We start from the raw sequence: 27445 nt of genomic DNA, 5'->3' as shown, positions 1-27445 counted from the left end.
AAACTAAGTTGTAAAATACTTTAATAGAGAGCCATTTTTATTGTTTCAGTAATTGAACATGTGTACAAAACGACAACGAATTTTTCGATTTGTAACCGAAATGGGAGTTTTGATAAATGTGTTTGATTTTTCCGTAAATTTTTATTGCAAAAAAAAACCAAATATATAAAATGTAATAATTAATATTGGTAGAAAATTGTACGTTAAATTTTTTATTCAAATGCGTAAATTGATATTATTCTATTGCCGTACACTTCTTCAATAATAAGGTGCTTTTTTACTCGATATATTTTTCAACTAAATTCACAATAATTTATTTAGCACGATGGCTTTCTAAAAGCCTTTCCAGCAAACCTAACGTTTGGTCCCAACTCTTCCTCAATCCTTAAAATCTGATTATATTTCGCCAGCCTTTCAGACCTGCATGGTGCGCCTGTTTTTATTTGACCAGTCGATAAACCCACAACCAAATCCGCTATAAAGGTGTCTTCAGTTTCTCCGGATCGATGGGACACCATGGTGCCCCAGCCATTCTGTTTAGCTAATAAATGAGCCCTAATAGATTCAGTTACGGTACCGATCTGGTTAACTTTTAGAAGCAAACAGTTACACGCATTCTTTTCAATAGCTGTTTGAATTCTTTTTGGGTTTGTTACGGTAAGGTCATCACCAACTATTTGTATATTAGTGCAGCTCTTCATTAGAGTCCAAGTCTCCCAGTCGTCTTGATCAAACGGATCTTCTATAGAGACAATTGGATACGACTTAATAAAATCTTGGTACATTGTCATGAGTTTTTCTCCTTTAATCCAGTTTTTCTTATCACTTTTTGGATTTTTAAAGTCCAAATCATACAATCCATCTTTGAAAAATTCAGAAGCTGCCACATCCATACCAATTTCAACTCTTCCGGTGTATCCAGCTTTGCCGATGGCGTCATTAATAATTGCCAAAGCATCTTTATTATTTGTAATGTTAGGCGCAAACCCCCCTTCATCTCCGACTGCTGTAGCATCCAATCCATATTTATCTTTAATAATTTTTTTAAGGTTGTGATATACTTCTGTACCCATTTTCATTGCTTCGGTAAAAGAACATGCTCCTGTAGGAAGAATCATAAATTCCTGCATGGCTAACTTGTTTCCAGCATGAGAACCACCATTAATAACATTAAACGCAGGCACTGGTAGTATAAGTGTCTTATTACCTGCTAAGTCCGCTATATGTCTATATAACGGTAGGCCTCGTTTAGCTGCTCCTGCTTTACACACAGCTAGGGATACCCCTAATATAGCATTTGCCCCAAACTTTGATTTGTTATCAGTACCATCAAGGGCAATCATAAAATCATCGATTTCCTCTTGCTGAGTTACACAAAAATCTTGCTTAACTAGCTCTGGTCCAATAGTGTTATTAACATGATCAACTGCCTTTGATACACCTTTACCACAGTAGTCCTGGGGGACCTCATCACGTAGTTCCAGAGCTTCATGGACTCCCGTGCTGGCACCAGAAGGTACAGCCGCCCTAAATAGACCTAAGTCAGTGATGAGGTCTACTTCTACAGTAGGATTACCTCTTGAGTCAAAAATACTACGAGCGTAAACTGATTTAATGATTTTTTGGTCACCTTTTGGTGCTTTTTCTTCGCGGCAAGACATTTTCCTTTGGTGAGTTTACGACGGATTATAAATGACAGTGACAAATGCAAATTTGAGTTTTGGTTAGTTTGCGGTAACTTTTGAAGGTTAAGGTAATAAAGGTAAAATAGGTAATATTACGGGTAATAATAAGGGCAAAATGCAAGACGTTACTGCAAATACGATAGTTGCCTGTACTTTGATAGAAAAACAAATCTCTTAATATTCTTAAAATAAAAACATTATTCTTATATTAGCGTCTATTTTGTGGTTATCATCAGGAAGTAGTTCTTACAGATCATACTTACAACATTAACATAATTTAGATCTAAAGAAAAAAATATCTCTATATTTTCTCTTTCTCTCTCTCCCTCTAATGAAACATTAATTCTCTTCACATATTTTTCAGATTTATATTTTATAAAAGCCTGGTTGTAAAGGATATGAGCTAATATTGCCCTATCGACTGAAAGTTTTCTCATATTTTGCGCTTAAATAATGCATCCAAATATTTACTGACTCCAAAATATTGAATCAAATTTCGCCTCGGCAAAGATTATATCGACTTTAGAACTTTGTTATGAAGTAGAGCAGCATGCGAAACTTTATTTACGAATTTCATATGGTAGCTCCCATTTTCACTATGCGTTCCAAATTTTCAAGCAATATGAAACATAGAAAAGTTTGTAGCATATTTTCAAACGTTTTGTATAAATATTTAATGATACGGATATTAAGAGAAATATTAATATTTCATAGATTAAATGTGCCTTTTATATTTTGGTCATTGATTGCCAAGTCGGGATCCAAGCCAGTTGACAGTGACTCTTTTGATTTTTTACCTCCAAACATTCTTAGTTTAATTTATTCTACTTTAAAAAAATCATATTTAATTAATTACTGTGCCACTTAAACCCTGTTTGCTGCATTTAGAATAAAAGAACTGATTTTTTCGGTTCGGTTGTTTGGGAACTAAAATATCAGACTTTTCTTAATCACATGGATATTAGAAAACAAGTTAAGTATCTAGTAAGTAAAATAGCTAATAATAACATTAACATTCTGTTTTATAAATGCCGAAGCAAAAAAGGAGTAATTAAAGAATCCGAAATTTAGAAAAAAGTAAAGATCATGAGAACAAAAAATTAACGACTAAGATCTACAAAGCAAATAATACAAAAGAACGGCCCCCACTATGATAAAATACCTTATAAGATCTTACTTAACCAGTTTGAGGAAAATAAAGCCTATCATTAGCTTATACAACATTCCCTCCATAACTTGCTTAGGTATCAGAAGAAATGAACTTAAGAAATTAGTTGAAGAGATGAAGCAAGAGGATAATCCTGAAAGGAAAACCAAAACTGCATTTTGCAACAAAAAAACATGTAGCTATGAAAAAAAAATGGGTCATATTGAAAATAGGAATTAAAACAAATTATAAAAAAAGAAATATTTAATTAAAAAGAAGTTACTTAATTAGCTGTAACATAAACAATTGTTTACAGGAGAAACTTGACAGAGAAGTTGTAACAACTAGGTACCAACGTTCATAAAGAATGTTTCCTTCAGTAAACAAGTTTGTTACCCGAGCTGATGGGAGACGAAAACAATACTATCAGTGTAGAGTTTTGAACTAGATATGACTACCAACTAGATTTGTTTTCACGGTATAAAAGTAAAAACGGGACCCATTATTTGTTTGAATGATATAACTTTTCACATACAGTGACCTTAATTCATATTTTAAAGAATGACTCTTAGATGGCACCACAGCTACTGTTGAAAAGAATGCAAGAATACATATTTTTTTAAATGAAATAAAGCTATTTCTTAATTTTAATCATCAATAAGGAAGAGCACAAAAACTATAACTGATTAGATATCACAATATGGCTGGAATAGTTTAGAGAACTTAGGAATTGTGTGACGTGTTTGAACACTTTTCTTCCTAAATGATGTAGAATATTTAAAATGAACTAAATAGGATCTTATGAGTTTGCTGGAATAACTGGTATTAAAAGAAACTAAAAATCCAATAAAAAATAAAATTCTACAGCTGGTTTTTACTGAACTGAGTGGATAGACTTACTTGCAAGTAGACGAAATCTTTGTGCTGTTATATCAATTACCATACAATTATTAGTCTCAAACATATAGCTAAAGACAGTTCATTAGTAGGAAGACAGTTAGAGATCTATTTTTGACACTAAACAACAAACAAGATATGATAAAGATAGAAATTGAATTCAAACAATCAAAAATATTTAAACTGTAAGTTTGGTGTATTATATTTACAGTCTAACTATAAATTATTAACCCTTCGAAACATATTTTATTAAAAATGGTGACAAGGAGAATATTAAAAGTTAACGCACATTATTTAAGTGTCTGGTAAGTATTCAATTCTCATGGTAGCAGAAGCACGTCCAACATGATAAATCTGATTACCTATAATATCGAATATTATAAAGGATATAAAAAAATACAAATTTTTCGAGCACTTTCGACACAGTATTGTGAATTTATTGGTTTAAAAATTATTTTTCAAATCACAGTCAAAAAACTAAAATTTGTAGCTGCTTTTCAGACATACGTCTTGCTTCTTCTGGAGTTCCACAGGGTGGACACTACTCGACACTTCTGTTTAATATTTTTATTGTTCACATTACTACCACCTTTTTAAATAGTAAATATGGAGAATTTGCTAATGATCTTAAATTCTGCAGACCAATTAAATGTAATATTGACCAGATTGCTGCTTTAAGAGGACCCGGACCGTTAGATTTAGGTATCATTTTTGATGAAAAATTTTCATTCAATAAACACATTAACACAATATTTTTGAAAGCTTCTGAAATGTTGGGTGTTGTAATGTATTGCTTAACAAATGAAAATAAGAAGCCAATACCAATATTTTTAGACTTGGCAAAGGCGTTCGGTACTGTTAGTTACAATATTTTTCTAGAAAAGCTCGAAGGTTATGGTATAAGGGGGTTTGGCTCAAAATTTAATAAGGAATTATCTTGAAGATCGACGACAATGTGTAAGAATTGGAAATGAGCAAAGTACTTATATAATATCGTGTACCTCAAGGTACTGTTCTCGGACCGCTATTATTTTCTTTATACATTAACGATCTCTTATATTTAACAACAAGCAGACTAATCTCGTATGCAGATGACACTCTTCTTCTTGCAAAAGGCGAAGAAGGTCTTGGAGCGACACAGTCGAGCATATTATACGTGAATTCGCAAAAGTACATCAATGGTTGGAAGAGAATGAATTAACAATAAATATAGATAAAACTAAATTTATGTGTTTTAGTATTCTAAAAACATAGAAAGCACAAAACTGCGAAAATTAATTTATAGATTTTATCAAATTAGAAATTGTATGACAATTAAAATTTGAAAATTGCTATACTTTGCGTTGGCGGCATCAATAATTAGATACGGTTTGTCAATATGGGGCGAAACTTATTCAAGAACTTTAAATGTTCTCAATGTAACCCAAAAATATCTGTTAAAAATCATATTTAAAGAAAATATTAGATACTCAACTCAACTCTTGTTCCAGGAAGCTTAAGTTATGACGGTACAACAATTCTTTTATTAGTGTACAAACATCCTGGCTTAAGATAACAATATACTACAAGTTATCATACAAGAAGCACGTCTGCGCAGTTTGTGAAAATCCCTTCTCTGACTAAAATGAGAAGTTAAAGACTTGTAACATATATTGACATTTAATATATTTTTTCCTAAATTTTACAATTTTCTTCCTACAGATATTAGACGCATCCACAACTGAAATCTATTTGATACAAAAATTTCACTATATTTGAGTTAAAACTTTGATATGTTTGCTAACATCTTGGACAGGTCATAAAAATGCATTTCAGCTTTATACTAAACAAATTAGGTGTATAAGTCATCAATTGTTAATAGATACGTTTATAAGTGATGGATATGGGATCGCTGTAAGGTTCTCTTGTACACACAGATAATATATATCTAGGTGTACAAGAAATATTTATGTAAACTGTAGATGTATCATTTTTCCTGTAATTTATTTGATTTGAATACCGGTTGTAATTCACTGCTTATTGGTTAGATCAGTGTTGCAGTGTAGTCTATTATCCTTATGTATGTCTCTATTCTATCTGGCACATGTTAGAGAGTGCAACATTATTTTTTTCATTTCTGCACTTTTAAATTTAACATTAGAATTTGTGACCAGGATTATATATCAATTGAGTAAGCGTTATCTCTGGCTCCACTTGGCAGTTGTAGAAATAGCAGTGGTGTTTTTTATATATGGTTATTTATTTGTAAATTATTTCATAAATACTGATTGGCTATATATTTGTCTATATATTTGGCTATATATTGTCTATATCAATGCTCCATCCTATTCAGGCCTTCGTCCCCATATAAGATATAAGATACAAAACTTCAAGAATTGATTAGATAGATACTTAGCTCTGACCAATAGTTCAAATGTAGATATATTTACAATTTTCTTAAAACAATCTTGAAGAAAATTAGCTTTAGTAGGAAGTGGTGATTTTATAATCAGTATTTTATTATTATTTTTTATTTGTTTCTTGTTTTTTATTTTATTTATGGTATATTATACTTAAGTATTTATTGTGAATACTGTTAAAACAATTAATAAAGTTTTCCCCTATACAAAATAAATATTTTTGAAATCCCGGAAAAACATTTTTCTGGTTAAAGATTTCTCGTATATATGACTATAATAACGAAGCATTAAAAAAATTCACTGGCTTCTGTGACATCGCTCTGTGAAATTATGAAACTTGTTATTCATAAAAACATTTTCTACCCTCTTTTTAACTGTTTAATTAAAAAAAAAACTTTTATGTAGAGCTGATATATTCTTTTGAAAGGCCGAGTTAAATCCGCGGCATTTTTTGCGCTCTGATTCCTCTTCTTGTATCATCTGCACTCGCCATACAGATTTTCCCGGAATATAAAAACAGGCTGCATTGCCAGGCTTTATTGGCCGCACAGTTAATGAAACCGTTAATTTGTTCTCGTTGCTATCTATAAAAGCATACATAAAATGCATATATATTCCAAGGAAGTATAGTTTTTATTACAGATATATGTTTTTTTTTCGTTTATTTAACACTTACGTTATATTTCTTTTAGCTAACATATGAAATAAAGTAAAAAAAGATGAACCTTTTTTTATATTATAATACCCTCAATTTTATAAACTGATGAGATATCAGATTAAAACCATTATATAATACTAGTATACCTTTTACCGTAATAATATCTTGATGACTCTAGACAATGATTTATAGAAGCAACGCATTTATTTTCCATTAAAACAGCTCACTCCAAATCGTGGGAGAAAAAAGAGAGAAATGGTAATGATGATGACTCTCCAAAAGGTACATGTTGCAGTAAGTTTAATTGATGAAGGGTTCGAAATGTAATTGCTTGCTTCCTATCAATAAGAAATTCATCATAGAGTTGAATGTAGATTGATGTTTTAATTAAAGTAACCCCGTTGCGAATAAGAAGAGTTAATTGCTACTTAACGATAAACTTTAATCTATAAAGACAAGTATGCAGGAAGAGAATTACTTATATTCGTTTATTAAAACTACTAACCTTTTTTGTTACAGAAATTGCAAGCAATGCTCTTAATTAGAAAATTGTCAGCATAAATGCGTCGATATTCATTACGCATCGTAAAAAAATTATTATTTCTTAATTTAAATAAGAAGTATTTTATAAAAATTGGTTAGTAGCTTTAAAGTTAGATGATTTTTTTATTTAAACCTCTCTTCATAAGGTTTTGATAAAAACGAAATAATTATGGTCAATCAAACTTTGCTTAACAGACCTAATTAAAATTAATAGCTGTATACAGGGTGTCAATTTAAAAAGGTACGACCATATTGCTCTCCCTGTATAAAATTTAAAAATTTTCATAAACACGTTTGTTTTATTACACAAATGTATTTTTGAGAGGGATATTTTTTAGGTTAGTCTTCCAGCAGAAATGGGTAAAATTCACCGGTTAGATTTCCTTCAATAGATAATAGTCCTATAATAGAATTTTCAAGAATACCAGCCAAAACATTTATCTTCTCTAGATACTGCGTGTGACCTTCTCTAAAAATTTGCGGATTTTCATTACTTCAGTTTTATTTCGACAATTTTGTTTCTTGACATTTCCATGTAAAAAAATGAACACTCATCAGTAAAGCAAATACCTCTAAAATATTTTGGTTTTCGTTTATAAAATTAGTCATTATTTCACAAAACTCAATTCTTTTCTCAATCTTTTTATCGTCATCAAAAAGCAGATGAAGAATTTACATTTTATACAGGTGAAATTGATGTAACTTTAGTGCTTTTCTTACTGTTTCGTGAGACATCCTATCTGGCGTAACACATTGCGATTTTGGCGTGTACACTGCGAGTGATGTTGTGCAGCTTCTTCCAGTTGTGCAGCTTTATCCAAAACACGACGATTACTTCTTTTTTTTGTATGCAACCGAAGTGATTACCACGCAAGTACTAGTTGAGAAATTCCTTCATGTTTGCTTGATTTTTCGCAAACTTCTCAACCAAAGGGTCGACTATGTGGCATTTTTAAAAAGGTAATCAAAAGACCTTTAAAATGAGGTATACTCGAACTTTATTTCCATTTAAGATTTTTGAGGTTATGTCCGCTCTTCCAATTTAATTGAAAAGTAGCGTAAAAAATGTTCCCCTCGAAAATACATTTGATGTGTTTTTAGAAATTTTTAAATTTTATACAGAGGCAGAAATATAGAGGGTGGTAACTTTTCAAATTGACACCCTGTATGTTTAAATCTTAAATTTGAATTAATCGGTAATTTTATTTTGATCTGTGCATATTTTAGAGCCTGCGATCTTAGTTTTATCTGTCTTTGTCCCTTGAATAGATTTATTGCTTATTTTATTGACACAGTTTAATAGGGCCTTTGATTTGTTTTGGTGTTTTGAAATATGTTTATGTTCATGCTTTTTTTTGCTTTCTTTGTCATTTTTGTACATTTATATTTGTAATTTGTGTACTGATTCATCAAATAGTTATTCGAGTTCCTTTATAAACTCTATAAGATTTATTTTGATATCCATCTTTCTTTACCATCCTTTGTGTTGGATTTTACTTTTTTGTTTGTATTTTTTGTCATCAAATGTTGAAACCCGTGTATAAAATTGAATGTAGCGTCATGTATGTCTCTGCTTTGTAATACATTTGTCTATTGTTAGTTTTTTTATTTCAGCTCTTAGTTGTCTATAGTTAATAACGTTTTTAAACTGATAATTATTTGTTAGGTAATTTTAATAATATTTGAAAGTGGTCTGTTATTTTATAGTTAATTATAAAAGATTGAAAACTCTTTTTAAACTGAAAATGTTTCCAAACCAAAACCCTTGACATAAAAGTGATCGAGGAATGTTTTTGATTGGGTTCTTGTCTAGAATTTATTATAGGATAAAAAGCCATTAATACATTTCATAAATTTCTTACAATTACATGGTTATTAATTTTTTCTGTTTAGTGATAAATAATCAGTCATCAACGAATGTTTCCTCATTTGTATACTATACAGGGTCCTGCAGCAGTGCGTCGGTCTTCCATAAAGCCTAAAAAAATAAGGTTAAAAATTTCTAACCTCTTAAAAAATGTTGGGACCTGATAGCGCATATCTGGAAAATATTTTGAAGTATACAGGGTGCTTCAAAAAAGTAGGGCGATATAAGCAGCATTTTTTTAAAATAGAATGCCATTCTTTTTATTTTATTTTTAAGACCGCCTTAGGCTACCTAGTATATGCGCTAAATATGGCTGCTTTGTCATGCGCAGTTTGACTGCAATAATTTTTTTTATAAAAAAATCTAAAAATCATTACATCATTTAATTTCATCTTGGTACTAGAAATGTTAATTCAATGTCAATATTGGACTTAATTGGGATTCTAGAAGAATGGAGAATTACTTTGACATAAATTGTTGCCTTCTGTCATATACAGGGTGTTCGTAGTTAGCAATCATATTTTACGAATTTCAAAGCTCTATTTCTCGCTTTTTTTAAATGGAACACCCTGTATATTTTTTATCCATTTAATGAAGATTTAATACATGAACATTTTTTATTATGTAAACATATTAGCTATCTTTAGTCGTTTTTAAAATATTCACGATAATAATTAAACAAGCATATTAAAAATATTTATCATTTTATTATTATTACATTAAGTGTTCAATATGTCCTCTGTTTTGTTCAAAACATAAATTAATACGTTCCTGAAAACTTCTTTGTACTTCATGTAGCATTTGTGGAGTTACTTGAGCAAACGCATCCCTTATTCTCTGCTCCATATCTACTGCCGTTGTAGGTGGATTTCTACTATAAACAATTTCTTTTACAAAACCCCATAAAAAAAATCTAATTTTATTAGGTCAGGTGATCTGGCTGGCCAATAAATAGGTCCATTCCTTCCAATCCATTTTTCTTCAAAGGTTACATTTAAATATTCAGTGACATTTTAAGAAAAATGTGGAGGAGCTCCGTCCTGTTGAAACCATATTTGGTTTCTAGTAATTAATTAAACATTTGCAAGTAATCTAAGCAGTTCATTTTGTAAAAATTGAAGGTACATTTCTCCATTGAGATGACCATTAAAAAAATAGGGACCGATAATGGTGCTTTTAATAATTTCACCCCACACATTTAATGACCACCTATGCTGGTAGTCGATCTGCCGCATAAAATGGGGGTTTTCGGATGAATAATAATGAAAGTTATGTCTATTTACTGATCCGCTTTTATGAAATGTTACCTCATCCGTAAATAGGACATTATTAAAAACGTGGGGTCGTTTTGTAATTAATTTCTGCTCCAAGTACAAAATTCAAGTCGGTTTTGTATATCCCTATCAAAAAGTGCTTGATGTTCACGGATGTGGTATGGATGAAAATGATTTCTTTTTAAAATTCGTTGCACTGATCTTTCACTTATTCCAACTGCTGCTCCGATATTTGACTGACTGAGGATCTTCGGTTACCGTTAATAACATATCTAACTCTTACTCCTGATTAGTAACAGGCCTCATTCTATCTTGCTTGAGGTAACAAACACTGCCTGTCTCCACAAATCTTGCTAGTAACCTTCTAAAAGATTTTTCTTCTGGACATCTTCTATCAGGATAGCGCGCTTCATATATTCGGGAGGCTAAGAGGCAATTCTTTTCAGATTCCCCCAACACAAATATCATGTCAACAAGTTCGTCTTTGCTAAAATGCATTTTCTAAGTATGCAATTTTCGTTCAGATTAGATTTCTGAAACAAAACTCCAAATTTCTTTTACAAAAAAAGTTATGATAATTCAAATAACTAAAAATACTTAAGCTAATAATACACAATACATACAAAAATGATATTCTCACCAAAATATCAAAAATTTATTTAGAGAAACAGGTGAAATATTTTGCTTGGCAACAAAAAAGGTATTAAAATATCTATTTTGTTAAGAATGCAGATTTCCTGGTTCTTATTTAAACATTTTATTATATACGAATAATTAGCTAATATGTTTACATAATAAAAAATGTTCATGTATTAAATCTTCATTAAATGGATAAAAAATATACAGGGTGTTTCATTTAAAAAAAGCGAGAAATGGAGCATCGAAATTCCTAAAATATGATTGCTAACTACGAACACGCTGTATATGACAGAAGGAAACAATTTAAGTCAAAGTAATTCTCCATTCTTCTAGAACCTATAAATCTAAATTATTGTTTTATATTTATTACATCCTTTATAAAAACAATAATAACATCACATTTCTTATAATTATTGTAAATACATTTATGAGCATAGGATATAATAAAATGTCTTGATATATTTGAAATATTAATTACTATTGTTACAGTATATGCTAGATCGTGTCAAAAAATGTATGTCTTCAAATCTTAACAATAATAAACAACAGTCACTAGTGAACTCATTGATCGTTTTATCTATGAAAAAGTATTTTTAAGTTTAACGCGTTTAACGTAATTAGTAAGTCTAATATAATATTCTTATTAAAATTGTAACTCAAAAAAGCCGCTATTTACAAAAATATTTAAACAAAAAAAATATTTTGTTTTCATAATTTCCCACACTTTAAATCAATTTTTAGATTCAAAACTGAAATACTTTTTTACAATAGAAAGTATATCTTCCTACAACAAATTTTAAAATCTAAAAATAATTTTACTAAATTTTGCTTAATTGATTTGATGTGAAAAATGTAAAATTATTTTATGCAAACTTGACATAGCAACTTGCAAAAATAAATGCTTGTAGCATGTTGCTTGTATAGTAAGTTTCAGCAAATTTCCAAATTGGCAAATATTTGATAATAACATGTGGATTTATTGAATTACTGCATAGTCAGGTTATTAGTTACCCAAATATGTACAATCTGCAGCAAATATTTAGGTGCTGATATTATTTTTGGATAAGAAAATTAAGAAATGGTCTTATAAATGCCTGTAATTTTTTTATAAAATTTTATTTTACATTAATTCAGATTAACGAATTAAACTGCACTATTTTTTTAAATATTTAATTATTTCAAATTATGTTAAAAATAATAAAAAAATTATTATTAATATGTTTTTCCAATTTCATCATATTTTTTCAAAAGAAGCTAAGGTAAAAAGAATTATAATTATCATTTTGCATCGACTGATTTAAAATTAATTTCTATCAGTAAAGTTAGTTTATAGGGTGTTAGAGTCAGAACAAGATGATCAATGAATTTTTATATGAAAATCTTTATAACAATTGAGATACAAGATTTAAGAAAAAATACTCAAGAATATTTTATTTATTGCAAGAGTAATGCCATTAATCCAGAATATGGATTTTTTTCTGGAATATAAATAAGCTTTAAGATCCCCATACATTTTATGATCATTTTAATTAAAAAACTTAAATTTTAAACTCTTTTCCTCTTAAAATTACGTAAGAATTCACACCATTGAAGATAGGTATTTTGTTCTGAAGTACTCTATTTAGTATTCCATATGAAAAATAAGTAGACCTTTTTTGAAATATAACATATAAAATTAATTAAATCAAGTAGTCAGCTTCATATGATTATTAATTTGAGATAAAATAATGTAAACCAAATAGTCTTTCAGATAATTTCAGTAGCTTTTATATTCGTGCACAACTAGTGTATAAAGTGAAACAGCAATTTATTATCATAACCTCTATACTATATATTTATATATGTCTAGCTCTAAAGCATCGGAACCCACATTAATATTAGATTCCCTTATAGCAAATCCCTAATAGCCATTTTCAGATTTTTAATATACATCTGATGTAATATGTATATGATTCAAGCAATCGTGTCTAATCAATAACCATCTTCAGGCAGATATACACAAAATTCGAAACAATTATTGCCAAATCTGTACAAAACACGACTTTTCTGTTACATGCATACCATTTAACCTCTTACCTACGTTTTTATCATTAAATTCTAAAAATAGGCGTGCAAATCAATAAATCAAACTAAGGGAAGAGTATCTATTAAGGATACTTTACAATGGCTTTGAGGTACCGGCATGCCATCAGCTGAAAGCCTCTACTCGTTCTCAGACACGTTGTAGTGGGTCAGAGGTCGGAAATAGTTGTTCGCCTGTGTAACATATAAGGACGCTTATTTTACATGGGGCATTGTACTATTTATGATTTTTCTGTTTTTTCGAATTATGTTTATTTTTTGAATACTAAAATCTGGCTCTTTACTGTTTTTATTGCCGATAAAAAACAGTAAAGTGCCAGAGCTTTACAGGTTAGTTAAGGAAGATATGGTAATTTAACTATTAAATAACAGCTAAAATAATAAAATAAAAAAAACTTCATGTTAAGGCAAAAATGTATAAGTTATGGTTAGAATTTGTGCTATACACATTTAAATAATTAGTATACTTTAAAGGTAGTCAAGAGTAAATTTTTATATTACTTGTTATTTTTTATATTATAACGAAAATACTAAAAATGTGTTTTATTTTTTCTAATGTTATACATACACTTTCTTATAGCACCTTTTGTCGCCCAACATAATGGTGATTAAAAATTGATAATAAGACGTTTCGACTTTTTCAACCATCTTAATTTTTTTCCCTTATGGATGCCTATACATTTTTCTCTGATTTTTGAATTATTTGCGAAATTTTCATCATACTTAATAATATATAATAACGTACACCCAAACCTCACTGATTTTAAAATATTTTAGTTTTTATGTAAAAAAAGACACTTCAACAAACTTCTAAAATCGACTGAACCATGCAGTAGTTGTTGCAATAAGAACTACATTATATAGGTAGATCAAGAAAGTGATTTTTTTAATGAACTTTAAATATGTATTAGCCTAACAATTTTACTTAAAAAATTCAGATTTTTTTTATTATTTCTTAATATTTAGATTTATTTTTAGTTGCCACAATTATTGTTATGTTTACCTTTAAATTAAAAAAAAAATATTTAAAGGTTAATTTGTATAAGTAGATGTGCCGGAATTATTTTTTCCCTTCAAGGAGCTCCAAAGGTATTTTAAAAATACACATCTATCTAATCAAATTGAAAAGTGAAATGCTTCAACTAAAATCTTTTCCAATGGTTTCAGGTATGTTTCGATAGTTCATAATAAAGTCATGATATAATGGAACGAAAATTATTTACAGATAAACATGTAATTTTAAATATTAAGGATTGGAATATAATTTGAAACGAACTCTTATTATTGTACCAGCTGAGAAATATTATGGAATTTTGGAATTATAGATATGTCATTAGTCTTAAGTATTAAAATTTTCTTTAATCAACGAAAGCTGGACTTATGTAAGGATATTTAGTACATATTCTGGTTAACATCAGAACTTTTGGACAACAAGGAATGTTATTTAGCAAGGATACTTTTATTTACAATTTCTGAATTAAATCTTAAAGTTATAAATATATTAACTGCGAGCAAAATTGGCTTAGTTAGTAGAGATATTTTACGAATCTAATTAAATTTTGAGTTCATAGTCAAATCTTTTAATTTTGATTAAGAAGAACAAATATTTTAATAATAAAATTTAGGGAGGGTAATTAATACAAAGAATAAAACTAAGAGAGTTACAATAAAAGTAAACAAAAAGAGAAATAATGACAACATCAAGTTGGAAATGTAATCCATGTAAATAATATAGTATTTAGTAGTATTTTAAGGTCAATAATTTTGATCATTTACCTTATTTAAGACTAATTGATTGATATAATTTAAACCAGACTTGAGATATAATATGCAGATTTTTAGCAGGCTAGACATATCGAATACTGTGTAGTTATACAGTTTATTTAACATCTGCATACAATTTTCAAATTAAATATTCTATTGTGATAAGCCAGAAGCTGTAATACGGTGCTGCCTACTGTGTTTCATTTCATCGAAAAATTGCTTAATTGCTAATTAATAAAGTATAAATTTAAGATACAGATTTATTTACCAATCCCTAAAATCTAATTTTATAGTCCTTAATGTAATTTTGCACCCAGACAACTGAATGCCTGTATGTGCAAATGAGAAGAATGAAGTTTGCTTTTACTACACAAACAGAGTCAGGTACCCTGACAAACAGAAGTAGATATTAATAGAATATATCATTGTAACCTGTTTTGTCCCTATCAATTTATTATTTTATTAACAGTAGTGAATTTTGAACATTTTTTAATAATAATTTTAACTGTAGTACCAATAATTGTCAATTAACATTTACTCTTGTCTAATGAGAATCTTTTTTTTTTGATTTTTACATTTTTATGCGTATAGATACAGGTCGTTGGATTATATAATTTTTGGATATTAAAAAATTATCATCATACAAGCTATCAGTGCTATATAATTTACTTTTTTTACAAATAAACTTTAAAATGTAGTTCTGCCCAATGTTTAAAGGTCGTAATTAAGTTTTATAGGTTCAACCTCACACCACAATAGTATAACGTAATAAAAATTCCACTCAGAATTTATACAGTGCGAACGTAAAGGTTGGAATAAATTCATTTAAAATTCAGGGGTATGTTCAAAAAAAAAAACGCTCGGACATGTCGATTTTTATTTTTAACTGCGGGTTTTCTTACTATAATTTTATGTAAACAGGGTGGCCCAAAAATAAGTTACGGTAATCAACGTAATTTTTTGAAATGTAAACACCTATTTTTTATTTTAGATTTATAGGTTCTACATCAAATTCTAAGTACATTTCATGTACCATGTCCTATACCTAAACTCGACCGTTGACGATTGAACACAATAAAAGGCTATTTTTGGAAGAGTTATTTATATCAAGCAAGAATACATAAAAATATTTAAATTAATTTATTAAGTGTTGAAAATGGCTGCCACGAACCTCTTGGCAATATCCCAGTCGATGCTGAAATTCTTGTAAAACGTTATCGATAACAGAAGATTCTATCAATCTTATTTCTTCCGTTATTCTAATTTTTAAGTCTTCAATGTTGTTTGGCCGATTAACATAAAGTTTGGACTTAAGATACCCTCACAAAAAAAATCTAAAGGAGTCAGATCCGGCGATCTGGCCGGCCATTCAATTGCACCCCTCCGACCAATCCAATGTCCAGGGAAAACGGTATCCAGGTACTGGCGCACGGGACGACTGTAATGGGCTGGAGCTCCATCTTGCTGATACCATAAGGAATTATCTAATATATCCGGGTCTTCTGGATCGGGGTATAAAGTGGCAAGGCATGGAACCAAGTCATTTTCTAAAAACTCTAAATACCTCTCACCATTTAAGTATCCTTCAAAGAAAAAGGGCCCTATAACCCTGTTTTCAATCACCCCCGCCCAAACATTTACTTTTTGAGGGACTTGGCTGTGGCACTCCATCATCCAGTGCGGATTTTCAGTAGCCCAATATCGGCAGTTTTGCCGGTTTACACTACCATGAAGACAAAACGTTGCCTCATCAGAAAATACAATTTTTTTTGAAAATTGTGGATTAGCATGGCACAAGTCCATAAGTCTCTCACAAAATTCTAAACGCCTATCTGGGTCATCTTCATTTAGTTCATGAACCAATTGAACTATGTAAGGGTGCCATTTATTTATACCTAAATACTTAACGACGGATGTCTGGGATATCTAATTTTCTAACGCAATATTACCAGTCGTTTTATGGCAATCTTCTTCAACTGCCAGCAAAACATTTAGTTGCTTCTCTTCTGATATACTTGACCGACCTTTCGTATAATTATCCCTGACATGACCCAAATCCCGATATTTCTGTTCTATTTTACTGACAGTACTTTGAGATATACGTGGCCTATCAGGATACTTGGCATGATAAATTTCACAGACTTCCATCTGAGTGCGCATCCTGTTTCCATAACCAATCATCATCAAAATCTCTATTCGCTCTCGCTCACTAAGACGTACCATTTTTTGAAATTTTAATTTTATCTTTTGATAAACTTAACACAAGCAAAACTTTGCTTAGGCTTTTAAATCAAACTAAATTCACTCAAAATTATTTGATGTCAACAAATTGTGACAAGTTAACAATCAAAAACACCAACCACAAATGTAAATAACCAAACAATAACTGATAGGTTGCTTGATATAAATAACTCTTCCAAAAATAGCCTTTTATTGTGTTCAATCGTCAACGGTCGAGTTTAGGTATAGGACATGGTACATGAAATGTACTTAGAATTTGATGTAGAACCTAAATCTAAAATAAAAAATAGGTGTTTACATTTAAAAAAATTACGTTGATGACCGTAACTTATTTTTGGGCCACCCTGTATACATAAAATTATAGTAAGAAAACCCGCAGTTAAAAATAAAAATCGACATGTTCGAGCGTTTTTTTTTTGAACATACCCCTGAATTTTAAATGAATTTATTCCAACCTTTACGTTCGCACTGTATAATAAAATAGTAAGACTGGTACTTAATATCCATACCAACTATTTAATTTTGGCTGGAACATTAATAATATGAATTGCCCGTTTAAGATTTTGGTCTACCATAATACCAAGGTACTTAATTTCGTTACTTGTTTATTTAATTGAAAGTTGGTCTATTTATTGTTCTCCTTTAAATACTAAAAAAAATAATAAAATACTTCAAGCAGCAGGCTCAGTAAAGTATTTATATCTAAGATGAACAGGATGGGATCAAGATTTGTATCGTATTCCGAAAATGATTAATATTGTGCTTCCAATACCGTTATGTTCTAATACTTTAAGAAGTTTTCTATGGGACACTGTGTCGAAGACCTTGGCAAGGTCCATAAATACAACAATTGTTTTTTCACTATTATTCATCAAATATCTGATGTTAGGTATTGTATACTATCCACCGTGATGGAACTTTAAGTAAAATCATATTGATTTTTCGATAAGATATCTTTGTCTTTCAGGAATCTAACTAGTCTAACCTTTAATGCTTTTTCAAAAATTTTTGCGACAATTTTTACTCATAAGACTAATAAGGCGATAGTTTTGTATTTGTCGTGTTGGTCCGAATTTAAAAATTGGTGTAATTGCAGTTTCTTTAAAATGAGGTAGCACTATTCCAGTTTTAAATATTAAATTTATGATAAAGGAGCAGCCAGGTATAAATGAAAGCATATTATTAATTTTTCACTAATTGCTTTTAGTGTAGATATTAGGGTAATAACCTTTGCCTCTGTTACTGGACTCAAAAACATATAGCAGCCCAAACCATCGGTCAACTAAAAAGTTTTATCTGGTGCTACAACTAGTTTTTCTAACTCTGTTTCCATATTTATATAGTAATCATTACAGAAGTTCGATTCCTGTTACGATTTCTACGTCATTCATATTTGCAATTTTGAGTTTTTTCCAATGGTAACTTATTTAATAATACTTATTTTATACTTTTTAGCCTTTAGGTCACATGAGATTTAAACAAGATTTTAAAATTCTGACAACCTTCTGACCCTTTTATTTAGAAACAATTCTTATTTTTCACACATATTCTTTGGGCACCACAATTTATTTTAAATTCAGGTTCAATATCCTCACTAGAATGAAGACAGCGCTCATGTAGGTCAGTCGTACCATCTGACTTGAATGCCAGTGCATCTAGAGAGGTCCCGTAACACATGTTACATAAAGAAGATATTCCAAATATGGTATAAATTGCTTTTTGGTAGTTTGCCATTGAAGATTAATTGATTTAGATATAAATCACGATTTTCGTGCTGAGGGAACGGTTATGGCCTGGATTCTAGGATATGGGTGCTAATACCGTTACAATATTTTTATGTTTTTTAGTTTCACGTTTTCTCATAAAATATGGAAAATATCCTTTATATGCCTTGCTAAACGATCAATAAAAATGATACTTTTGGAAAAGCCAATATCCGCTGATATCTTAGTGAGCTTATTACGATTATAAAACTTACTCTGCTTAGTGGCGAGAAACGATAAAAAATAAAATAAAAAGGGATTTGTTACGAATATTACGTTGGTGGAATCGGATTTATTGTGGAAAATACCATTTATTTACTGTTACTATGTAAGTGTATGAATGAACCAAATATGATTGCTTATATTTTTAAAACCCTGTCCTAAATTCTAAATTATTGCTATTTTATTTTCATTAGTTTAATAGTTTATAGAATTAAACTAAGTAGGATTTGGGAAATTAATTATTTATTATTTGTTAGATATTAATTATATTTTTTTTTTGTCTTTTTTGGCATTAAGCTTAAATTGCAAGTACGTTACCCTAATTTTAAGTCATTTAATTTTTTTAATTGTTTTTTATACTTAAAATATCATAATTTGAAACTAATTAATTACCTATAATCTCCAAATGATCTTTATCAAATTTTCTCATTATATTTAATTAAAGAATATTTCAAACTAAAATTAAAAAAGACATCTGTCTTATTTTTTTATCAAGAAAAAAACACGCTCTCGAGATTCTTTTTTTTATCTCATTATTACCTTTCACCCCTTGTTTTTACTTTCCTGACAAAGCACTTTCCAGTGCTCGAATTTAATCTATTTCAAACAATTTATCAACTTTATCGATAGATTTCGGCTTAAAAGAATTATTTAAAAGTATTATTGATTGAACTTTTAGGCGTGAAATTAGACTTTTTGATGGAATGGTTTTAATGGCTAATAATGGTTTTAAGTAAAATATCGGAACTATAGGAGGTTTGGTAATATACAGGGTGATTTTTATAAGAAGGTCACGCTTTTGGGGGATGATAGGGGACGTTCAAATATAACTTTTGATATAAGACACTATGGGTCGGAAATGCCTCAGAAGCAAAATACAGAGGGTTGAAGTTTTTAAAAAAATGAAGAAATTAATTTTTAGTTTTTTGACTGTTTAAGATATCGGTGTCAAATTTTCTCAATAAAGCTACCTAATAAAGATGCTTTAAATTTAAAAAGTAAATGTTTTAGTTTCAACCAGTGGCGTAGATCAGATAGGCATTAGAGTAATTTTTTAATAAAAAAAATAGTACGCCACTGATAATCAAAAATTTTAAGAATCCTTGGTTTATTTAACAGAAAAAAGGTATCCTGCTTCTTTTAGCCAAAAGGCACCATTTTATCAGAATTTAAAAATAAATAACTTTAATAAAAACTAAGGAAAAAAACATTATTGGATAACGTTAAAAAATACTAAATAATAAATAATAATAATTAATAATTAATTTAAAAGGTGCTCAAAGTGGCCGCCATTTGGTTGGATACAAAGCCTGCAGCGAAATGTTAAATTGTCGTGAATTTTCTGAATAACTTCACCCCTATCTTTAATTTCGCCTGCAGCTACTGCAATGCGAGCCAAAAGATGATGTTCATCTGGCAGAGGTGTAGAATAAATAAGTTGGTCCAAATGACCCCACAAATAAAAATCACAGGGATTTAAATCGGGGGAGCGCGCTGGCCAAGCCACTGGGCCTCCCCTCCTAATCCAACGTCTAGGATATCTTTGGTTCAAATATTCTCTGACAACACGACCATAGTGTGCCGGACAACCATCATGTTGAAGCCACATTATTTGCCGAACAGCCAATGGCACATCTTCTAAAACTTCAGGCAGTACATCTCGAAGAAAAATCAAATAATTCCCTGCAATGAGACGTCTTGGCAATGTATTTTGCTTCTGAGGCATTGCCGACCCATAGTGTCTTATATCAAAAGTTATATTTGAACGTCCCCTATCATCCCCCAAAAGTATGACCTTCTTATAAAAATCACCCTGTATTTAAATTATGAGCCATAGTTTCTAAATTCTACTAAATTCTTACTAAAAAAGTTACATAAATATTTAACTTTAGTATATAATATATGATTTTCGATTTAAAAAAAAAAATAGTTGAATTATTTAATATAATATATCAGGCCCTATTTACTATTATAATCAGATAGTCTAAAGTAACAATTTTCCTTATATAGTAGATACACAGTTTTTGAAATGTAAACTAAGGCATAATCTTAAAGTATATGACTAACAGCTTAATAAACTTTGGCTTTAAATAAATTCTAAGAACCTAATTTTCACGACGAAAAGTAAAAATAGTTTAAAAACAATTATTGTATTTAGAAGTAGCTACAGGGAAGTTATGTATGTATACAGCTTATCTACATGTATATAGCTTATCTAAGTAAAATAAATTTATTTCACCACCCTTTCGTATTTTAAATTACATATTTTTTTTAAATTAATAATTAAATAAAGTACTAAGACTTTTGCACAGTTTCTTAGAAAACTTTTATTTTCTTTATTTATCCTGGCAGTATTTTACCATTTGTTTACATTTTCGATAATTCTACATCCTAGCATGACTATGCACTGGTTTTCTGCAAAACCAATATGTAGAAAAAATCGAGATAGAGGATTCCTAACTTTCAACTCTACTCAACTAGGATAGTTGCTAATAGTCTTATCAGCTATAAATAGTTTCATAACTCATAAAAATGCAAATTCTTATCACAAATTAAATTATTTAAATAAATTCCACATAATTTTAAAATAGATCTCAATAAGAAAAAGAATTATATTGTAGTAGTTTCTACTGAGAGCATCACAATATGATTAATTTTTAGTTAAGATTTTAATTTCTTAGATTTAAGTCTTTATTATTACAACTAATAAATATTATGGTAATAAATTTAAACTATTTTTAAGAGAATATCTGCTTAAACATGCATAACATTCCATATAATTTAATAAAGTTGACTAAGAGGTAAAAATAGTAAATAGAAAATAATGAAGAAAACGGAAACTATTTATAGATTATATATTTTTAATAATGGTTAATATTGTGTGGGTAGTGACTTATTAAGTCAGCAATAAAAAATCTTTCCACAATAATATAAAATATTATTATGCTAATACATACAGACGGTCGAAAAAGTAACATGTAAAGTAATTTTACATATTGCCAACAGGAACCAGAATCGCATTACCCACTTCGTTTATTATATCTTATTTCTTTTGTGAATGCGAACTGTTGCAGAACCCAAACCGTTAGTCTTAATGTAATTTTTATTCAGCAGGTTCGAGCAAACTTGCTTTTTTATCTTTATTTTTTCGGAATGCCTTGAACTGGGTCACTAGGCTCTCGGCCAAGGTGGTATGAGCTTTTTGAATTAAGGTCTTATATTCAAGATTTTCCTGTTTAATAAAAATGTATGTATATATTTACATTTATGAGGAAACAGTTACGTCTGCTTTGATGGGAACCGATATAATTGCCTTAATATTTAAAACATAAGTACTCTATAAATACACATATACATGTATATGTATAAATACTCTTAAATTATTTTTATTATAATAAGTGAGATTTTAATCAAATAGGTATCAACCTTATATAAAAGAAAAAAGATATTAGCCATATATGGATCCAAAACAGAAGTTTGAATCATGTGTTTGCAACAGCTCTGTTTACGAGATACAGGGTATTAAACTTAAATAGAAAAATTTGTTCTTAAATATCCTTTAACCAATTTTTTTGTAGTTTACCGGTGTAATTTATACTAGTAAGTTTTTTTTTCTTTAACTAGAAAAATACACGTTCCCGTTTTTATAGACTTTTGTTTATTTTTTAACCAATTAAAAATACAGCTTTTTTATCTTTTTATTTTTTTTTGTAACTTGCCTAGTTTTCGAAATAAAAAAATAAATGCACTTATATGCATCATCTTTAGATCACACAAGAAATATGGCAAAAAGTTCATACTTAAAACATTGAAAAGCTAGAATTAGTATTGCCATGGAACTATTATAGGCAGTTTGTTTGCTTGCAACATCTCTAATGCAATGATGCCAAATGCTTATGTAGAAATGGCAAAAAAACACACTTTACTTACTTCACAAAAATACTAAAATGACTCCTACTGACTAACCTTTTTCAACCAAAAACTAAAACTTCACAAATGCCGAATGTAAACACAAAGCCATTTGTCAAGATGATATTAGCTTATGCCTGCGGTGTTGTCTTTTTAATTTTAAAAATGTTATTTTTGCGCTTAGAATAACATAAATCTATTTCTACTTTATATTTTTAAACCAAAATCTAACATCAATAAGTTAAATTAACATTATGATATGTGTTGATGTATTAGCTGAAAATTTCCTCTTTTGAAAATGCGTGTAAACTTGACAACAGAGAATCGATAAATATCTTTGTAAACAAAACACCCCCCTTGCTCCTGTGCACGTGCTGAACTCAAACAAAGCTGTTGTTTACTAATTCTAACCTTTCAGTATTTTAAGAGTCTTTATTGGAAATTTTTATCTTTTATAATTTTTTTAATAATAATAATAATATTAATAATGTTAATAAAATTTCAAACAGCAACAGAAGATTTTAGAAAATGCTAAACACCTAAACTAACGGTTTTTACATAAGTAGCTAATTAAGTAATACGTAGTAGATAATAATCGAGATTTATTAGTGTGAAAGTCAAGACGGTTATTTGTTTTTTTTTTGGTCAGCTCAGATTAGAAAAAAGACTCATAACTTCCTGTAAATGAAAAAAATAGGAAATTCAAATAATAAATTAATTTGCCTTGGAAAACAATTGCAACATTTAATGAATAACTTGACAATTATTGTCAACCAATTCTTGTTGACACTTATCCCTATTCTTAATTGTTGTTATCCTTGTTAATCTATTATTAGTTTTTGGTGGTCAGCTTTCGGGTTATTTTTTATTTAATATGGTTCAATTTACTAATAGTGACATGGCAGATATGTATTTTTATTATGGAATGTCTTATGGAAAGTCCAATGCTGTAGAAGGCATTTATGGAGAAAGTTTCCCTTAGCGTGTAACACCTAACGGAAGAACTTTTGGACGTCTACATGCTCGACTTTCTGAAACAGGAAGCTTCTTTTTTTTGATGTAACCTAGGGATTTGAAATTAAGTGCATTTAATTTTTTTCCTTAAAAATTAAGCAAGATAAAAAAAAATTAATAGACAAAAAAGCTGACTTACCTAAAGAAAATAAAAAAAAAACACAAATGTCAGTGACGTGCAACTTTCTAGTCAATAATATTGGTTTAGGTATAGCTCGGAAAGCCACTGAACTTAAAAAAATTTAATTAAACTATGATTAAATCAACACCTTACTAGTATAATTCACACCCCTCAATTACAATAAAATTGAATAAAGCGTATTTAAGATATTTACGAAAAACCAATTTTATTATTTAAACTTAACTCGCTGCATAAAGAATTAGGGTTACAAAAGTATGTTGAGTAATAACTACTAAAACTTTCCAAACGTTTTCAATGACTATATAATACTAAAAGCTATACTTAGACCTAACCATAGTACTAAAATGTATATATGAAATTTTTAATTAGCAGTAGCAGATGAAGAAAAGCACTCAGAATAAACACCTGATAACATTGGTATTGTAAAGAGGTTAAAAAAATTAATAGAATCATAAAAGTTTTGAAGCGAAAATATATACGTAAATCATGTACAGCTGAGGGAATAAAAATATTCGAATTTAATGTGACAGCGCCTTGGGATAAGGGCGAACTTCTTCAGGACTTTTTAATAAAACAGATGTATTGCTATGGATAGTATTTGCTATGTTTTAAAAAAGTTTTGTGTGCATTTGAGATTGATTTCCGTTGACATGGGGATATGCCAGATTGTGGTATTGGCTCTCGAGTTCTTTCTGAGTCTATTTGAGTTCTATTTGAAGGCGAAAAAACCCTTACATAATAGAATTTATTTAATTCCAGTGTATTTGTTTAATGAAGTGGTTGTTTTGGATGGCTATTTGCAGTGCAACTATCCATACTATCCTAAATATTTATTATAATTTCTCTTTAATGGTACAAAAACCAAAAACTGATACAGTCTAGTGGTTATAATAGTTTTGAAAGAAATTTAATATAAATACTGCTCCGATAAAAAAAAGATATAATTATGAAATGTTTAAATTGTCATTATATTACTAATGCTGTAATTCAAATAATGCTAAAGTTATAATTTTCTATCAACTTGCAAAATAAAAATATTGTTTTACTGCTTAAAAAAAGTAAAACAAAATTTAAAACACTTTTATTTACAAAAAAATAAACTAATATTTAACTACACCTCGCATTTAGTGGTTTCTCAAATGTTTCTCATTAGGTCAATATAATTTCACAAGATTTTTTTTTGTAAAGGGGTAATCTAGGTAATACAGTATTATTAATAATTTTTAGTACCTAATACAATCATTGAAAAATACTATAATAATGCCTTTAGTAAATACAAAAATTCATAAATTATCTAAAGGAAAAACTTAGAACTGTGAAAATTGATTGAATTTTAGATAGCATGAACTAAGGTAATCTAGAACGTATTTAGGGACTGTATAATTTAAGGTTAATAATATTTTCTTAAAAAGGTAAAACAAGGCACTTTGTCACTATGATAGCAAACTTCTGTAAAGAATACTGATACTGAAACTTTGGAACCTGGCCACCTTTTGGGTTGGTGAATTATGATCCTACCCAAATTTTTTCTAACCCAAGTTTTTTAGAAAATTTTGTAAAGTTAAAATAAATTTTAAAGAGTCATTTTGTAAGATGCTGAGAGATTTTTATTCAACAAAGGTCTGAAGTAAATTGATGAAACATGTCTAACCATTACTGTGAAAACCACAAAAAATGTAGTTTCATTTAATACATGATGGTAAAGCTTAGAAAAGAAAGGCAAAGACCTGGGCTAGGCAGTGAATCAATCAAGCGTAAGTGTCGGAAAAAAAGCGGTAAAATCTATGAGCAATGTGTTTAAACGAGCTTCTGAAAATAATAAAACCTGTTTTATCCACTAGTTTAACAAATTTATCGATTAGTTTAACAAACGAGCTATTTATTTAATATGCCTGCAAATACTAAACGTAAAGAGAATATAAACTAAAAATAAATAGGTGTTCGTTAAATATATCAATAAATTCAAATAATTGATAATTAAATTTATGTTATTATTAGAATTAATTTAAAGAGCCGTAACATAATTTAATTTGAATGCGGTAATATATATTTTACTGAACTTACAGCAATAATATAAATGGTTTTGATAGCTGGTTCGCATTCATTCCCTGTCAAATTATTTGAATATATGTTTGAGCCCTAATTACAGACTCTAAGTGAAATTATCTATCATTAAAATGCACCACCTATTATCACCTTATTTTCATTGCCAAATTATATAGCGTCTAGAAGTTTGTCGGTCAGTAGGTAGACAGGCATTCCAGACTAAAAAGTAAATTATATGTCTGGCTTATAATTATATTTAGTAAATTTAGGTTTCAAAACGAGTAGGTAGTCATTAACTCAATGAGGAATTCCTTTAAAAAATTCTTTAAAAGAACCTTAGGATATTCTCTAAATTTCTTAGAATGAAAGTTAGTTATCATTTTCTCTAAAAATTCAATTTTATTTAACTATTTCGTACTTATAATTTGTTTTATATGTATATTATCTGAGATAGAAAATGCTTAATTCACCCATTTACTGAAATAAGTACTGCTCAATAGTAAAATACAAAATTAATAATTTTACAATACAACCATAATAATTAATGTTTTTTGAACCTGATATTGTACACCCCTGTCACACCATAAAAATGTTATATATCTCAAGTCTTTTATATTTCGAATTTTTTGGGCATTTTTTCTTGAAATGTAATTTTAGAAAGCTTTGAAACCTTTGTTTAAACCTGGTACTTAACAATATATCGGATGAATTTATTTTTTCTGTCTGAACAAATCGTATAATTTTAATCTTAAAACATTTAGTTAATTTATTTTCGTTCATGGATGCAACTCTTATATCTTAAAGGTTTTGATTCATCCTGTTCATAGACTTAGCTCTGAAACTTTATAGAAAGTTCGTATTTCACAGGAATAAATTTTGCATTAAACATATCCGTTAAGCTTTAAAGATTTATGAATTCTCTCCCATTATCAGTATGCATAATATTTCGACTTCTTAGCTATAAGCTATATGTTCGGCGCTTTTTATTTTTTAAGGGTCGTGAAAACATAATTTTAGTGCAGTGATTTAAGATAAAATTTAATTATAAATTAAACTTAACCTTTTATTAGCTAACCCTTCTCTTCCCATCAACATACTCCAACCTAATAAATCAATTATAAAACCTGCTGGTCACAAAACCACTTTTGTGGTT

The 27445-nt window shown here is 29.2% G+C and overlaps 2 protein-coding genes across 5 annotated transcripts in view; both read right to left on the bottom strand.

Moving 5' to 3' along the window:
- LOC126733709 (uncharacterized) overlaps window positions 1-27445 on the bottom strand; it is a 193617-nt gene that overhangs the window by 58404 nt on the left and 107768 nt on the right. The window lies entirely within an intron of this gene.
- On the bottom strand, window positions 197-1718 carry LOC126733710 (enolase-like). The gene has a single exon (XM_050437090.1). It carries the CDS (start codon window positions 1659-1661, stop codon window positions 318-320), a length of 1344 nt encoding a protein of 447 aa, XP_050293047.1. The 5' UTR covers window positions 1662-1718; the 3' UTR covers window positions 197-317.

The sequence above is a fragment of the Anthonomus grandis genome, chromosome 3, assembly GCF_022605725.1.
Source record: "Anthonomus grandis grandis chromosome 3, icAntGran1.3, whole genome shotgun sequence".
NCBI classification, from domain to species: domain Eukaryota; kingdom Metazoa; phylum Arthropoda; class Insecta; order Coleoptera; family Curculionidae; genus Anthonomus; species Anthonomus grandis.
This window is presented reverse-complemented; position numbering and strand designations above follow the sequence as displayed.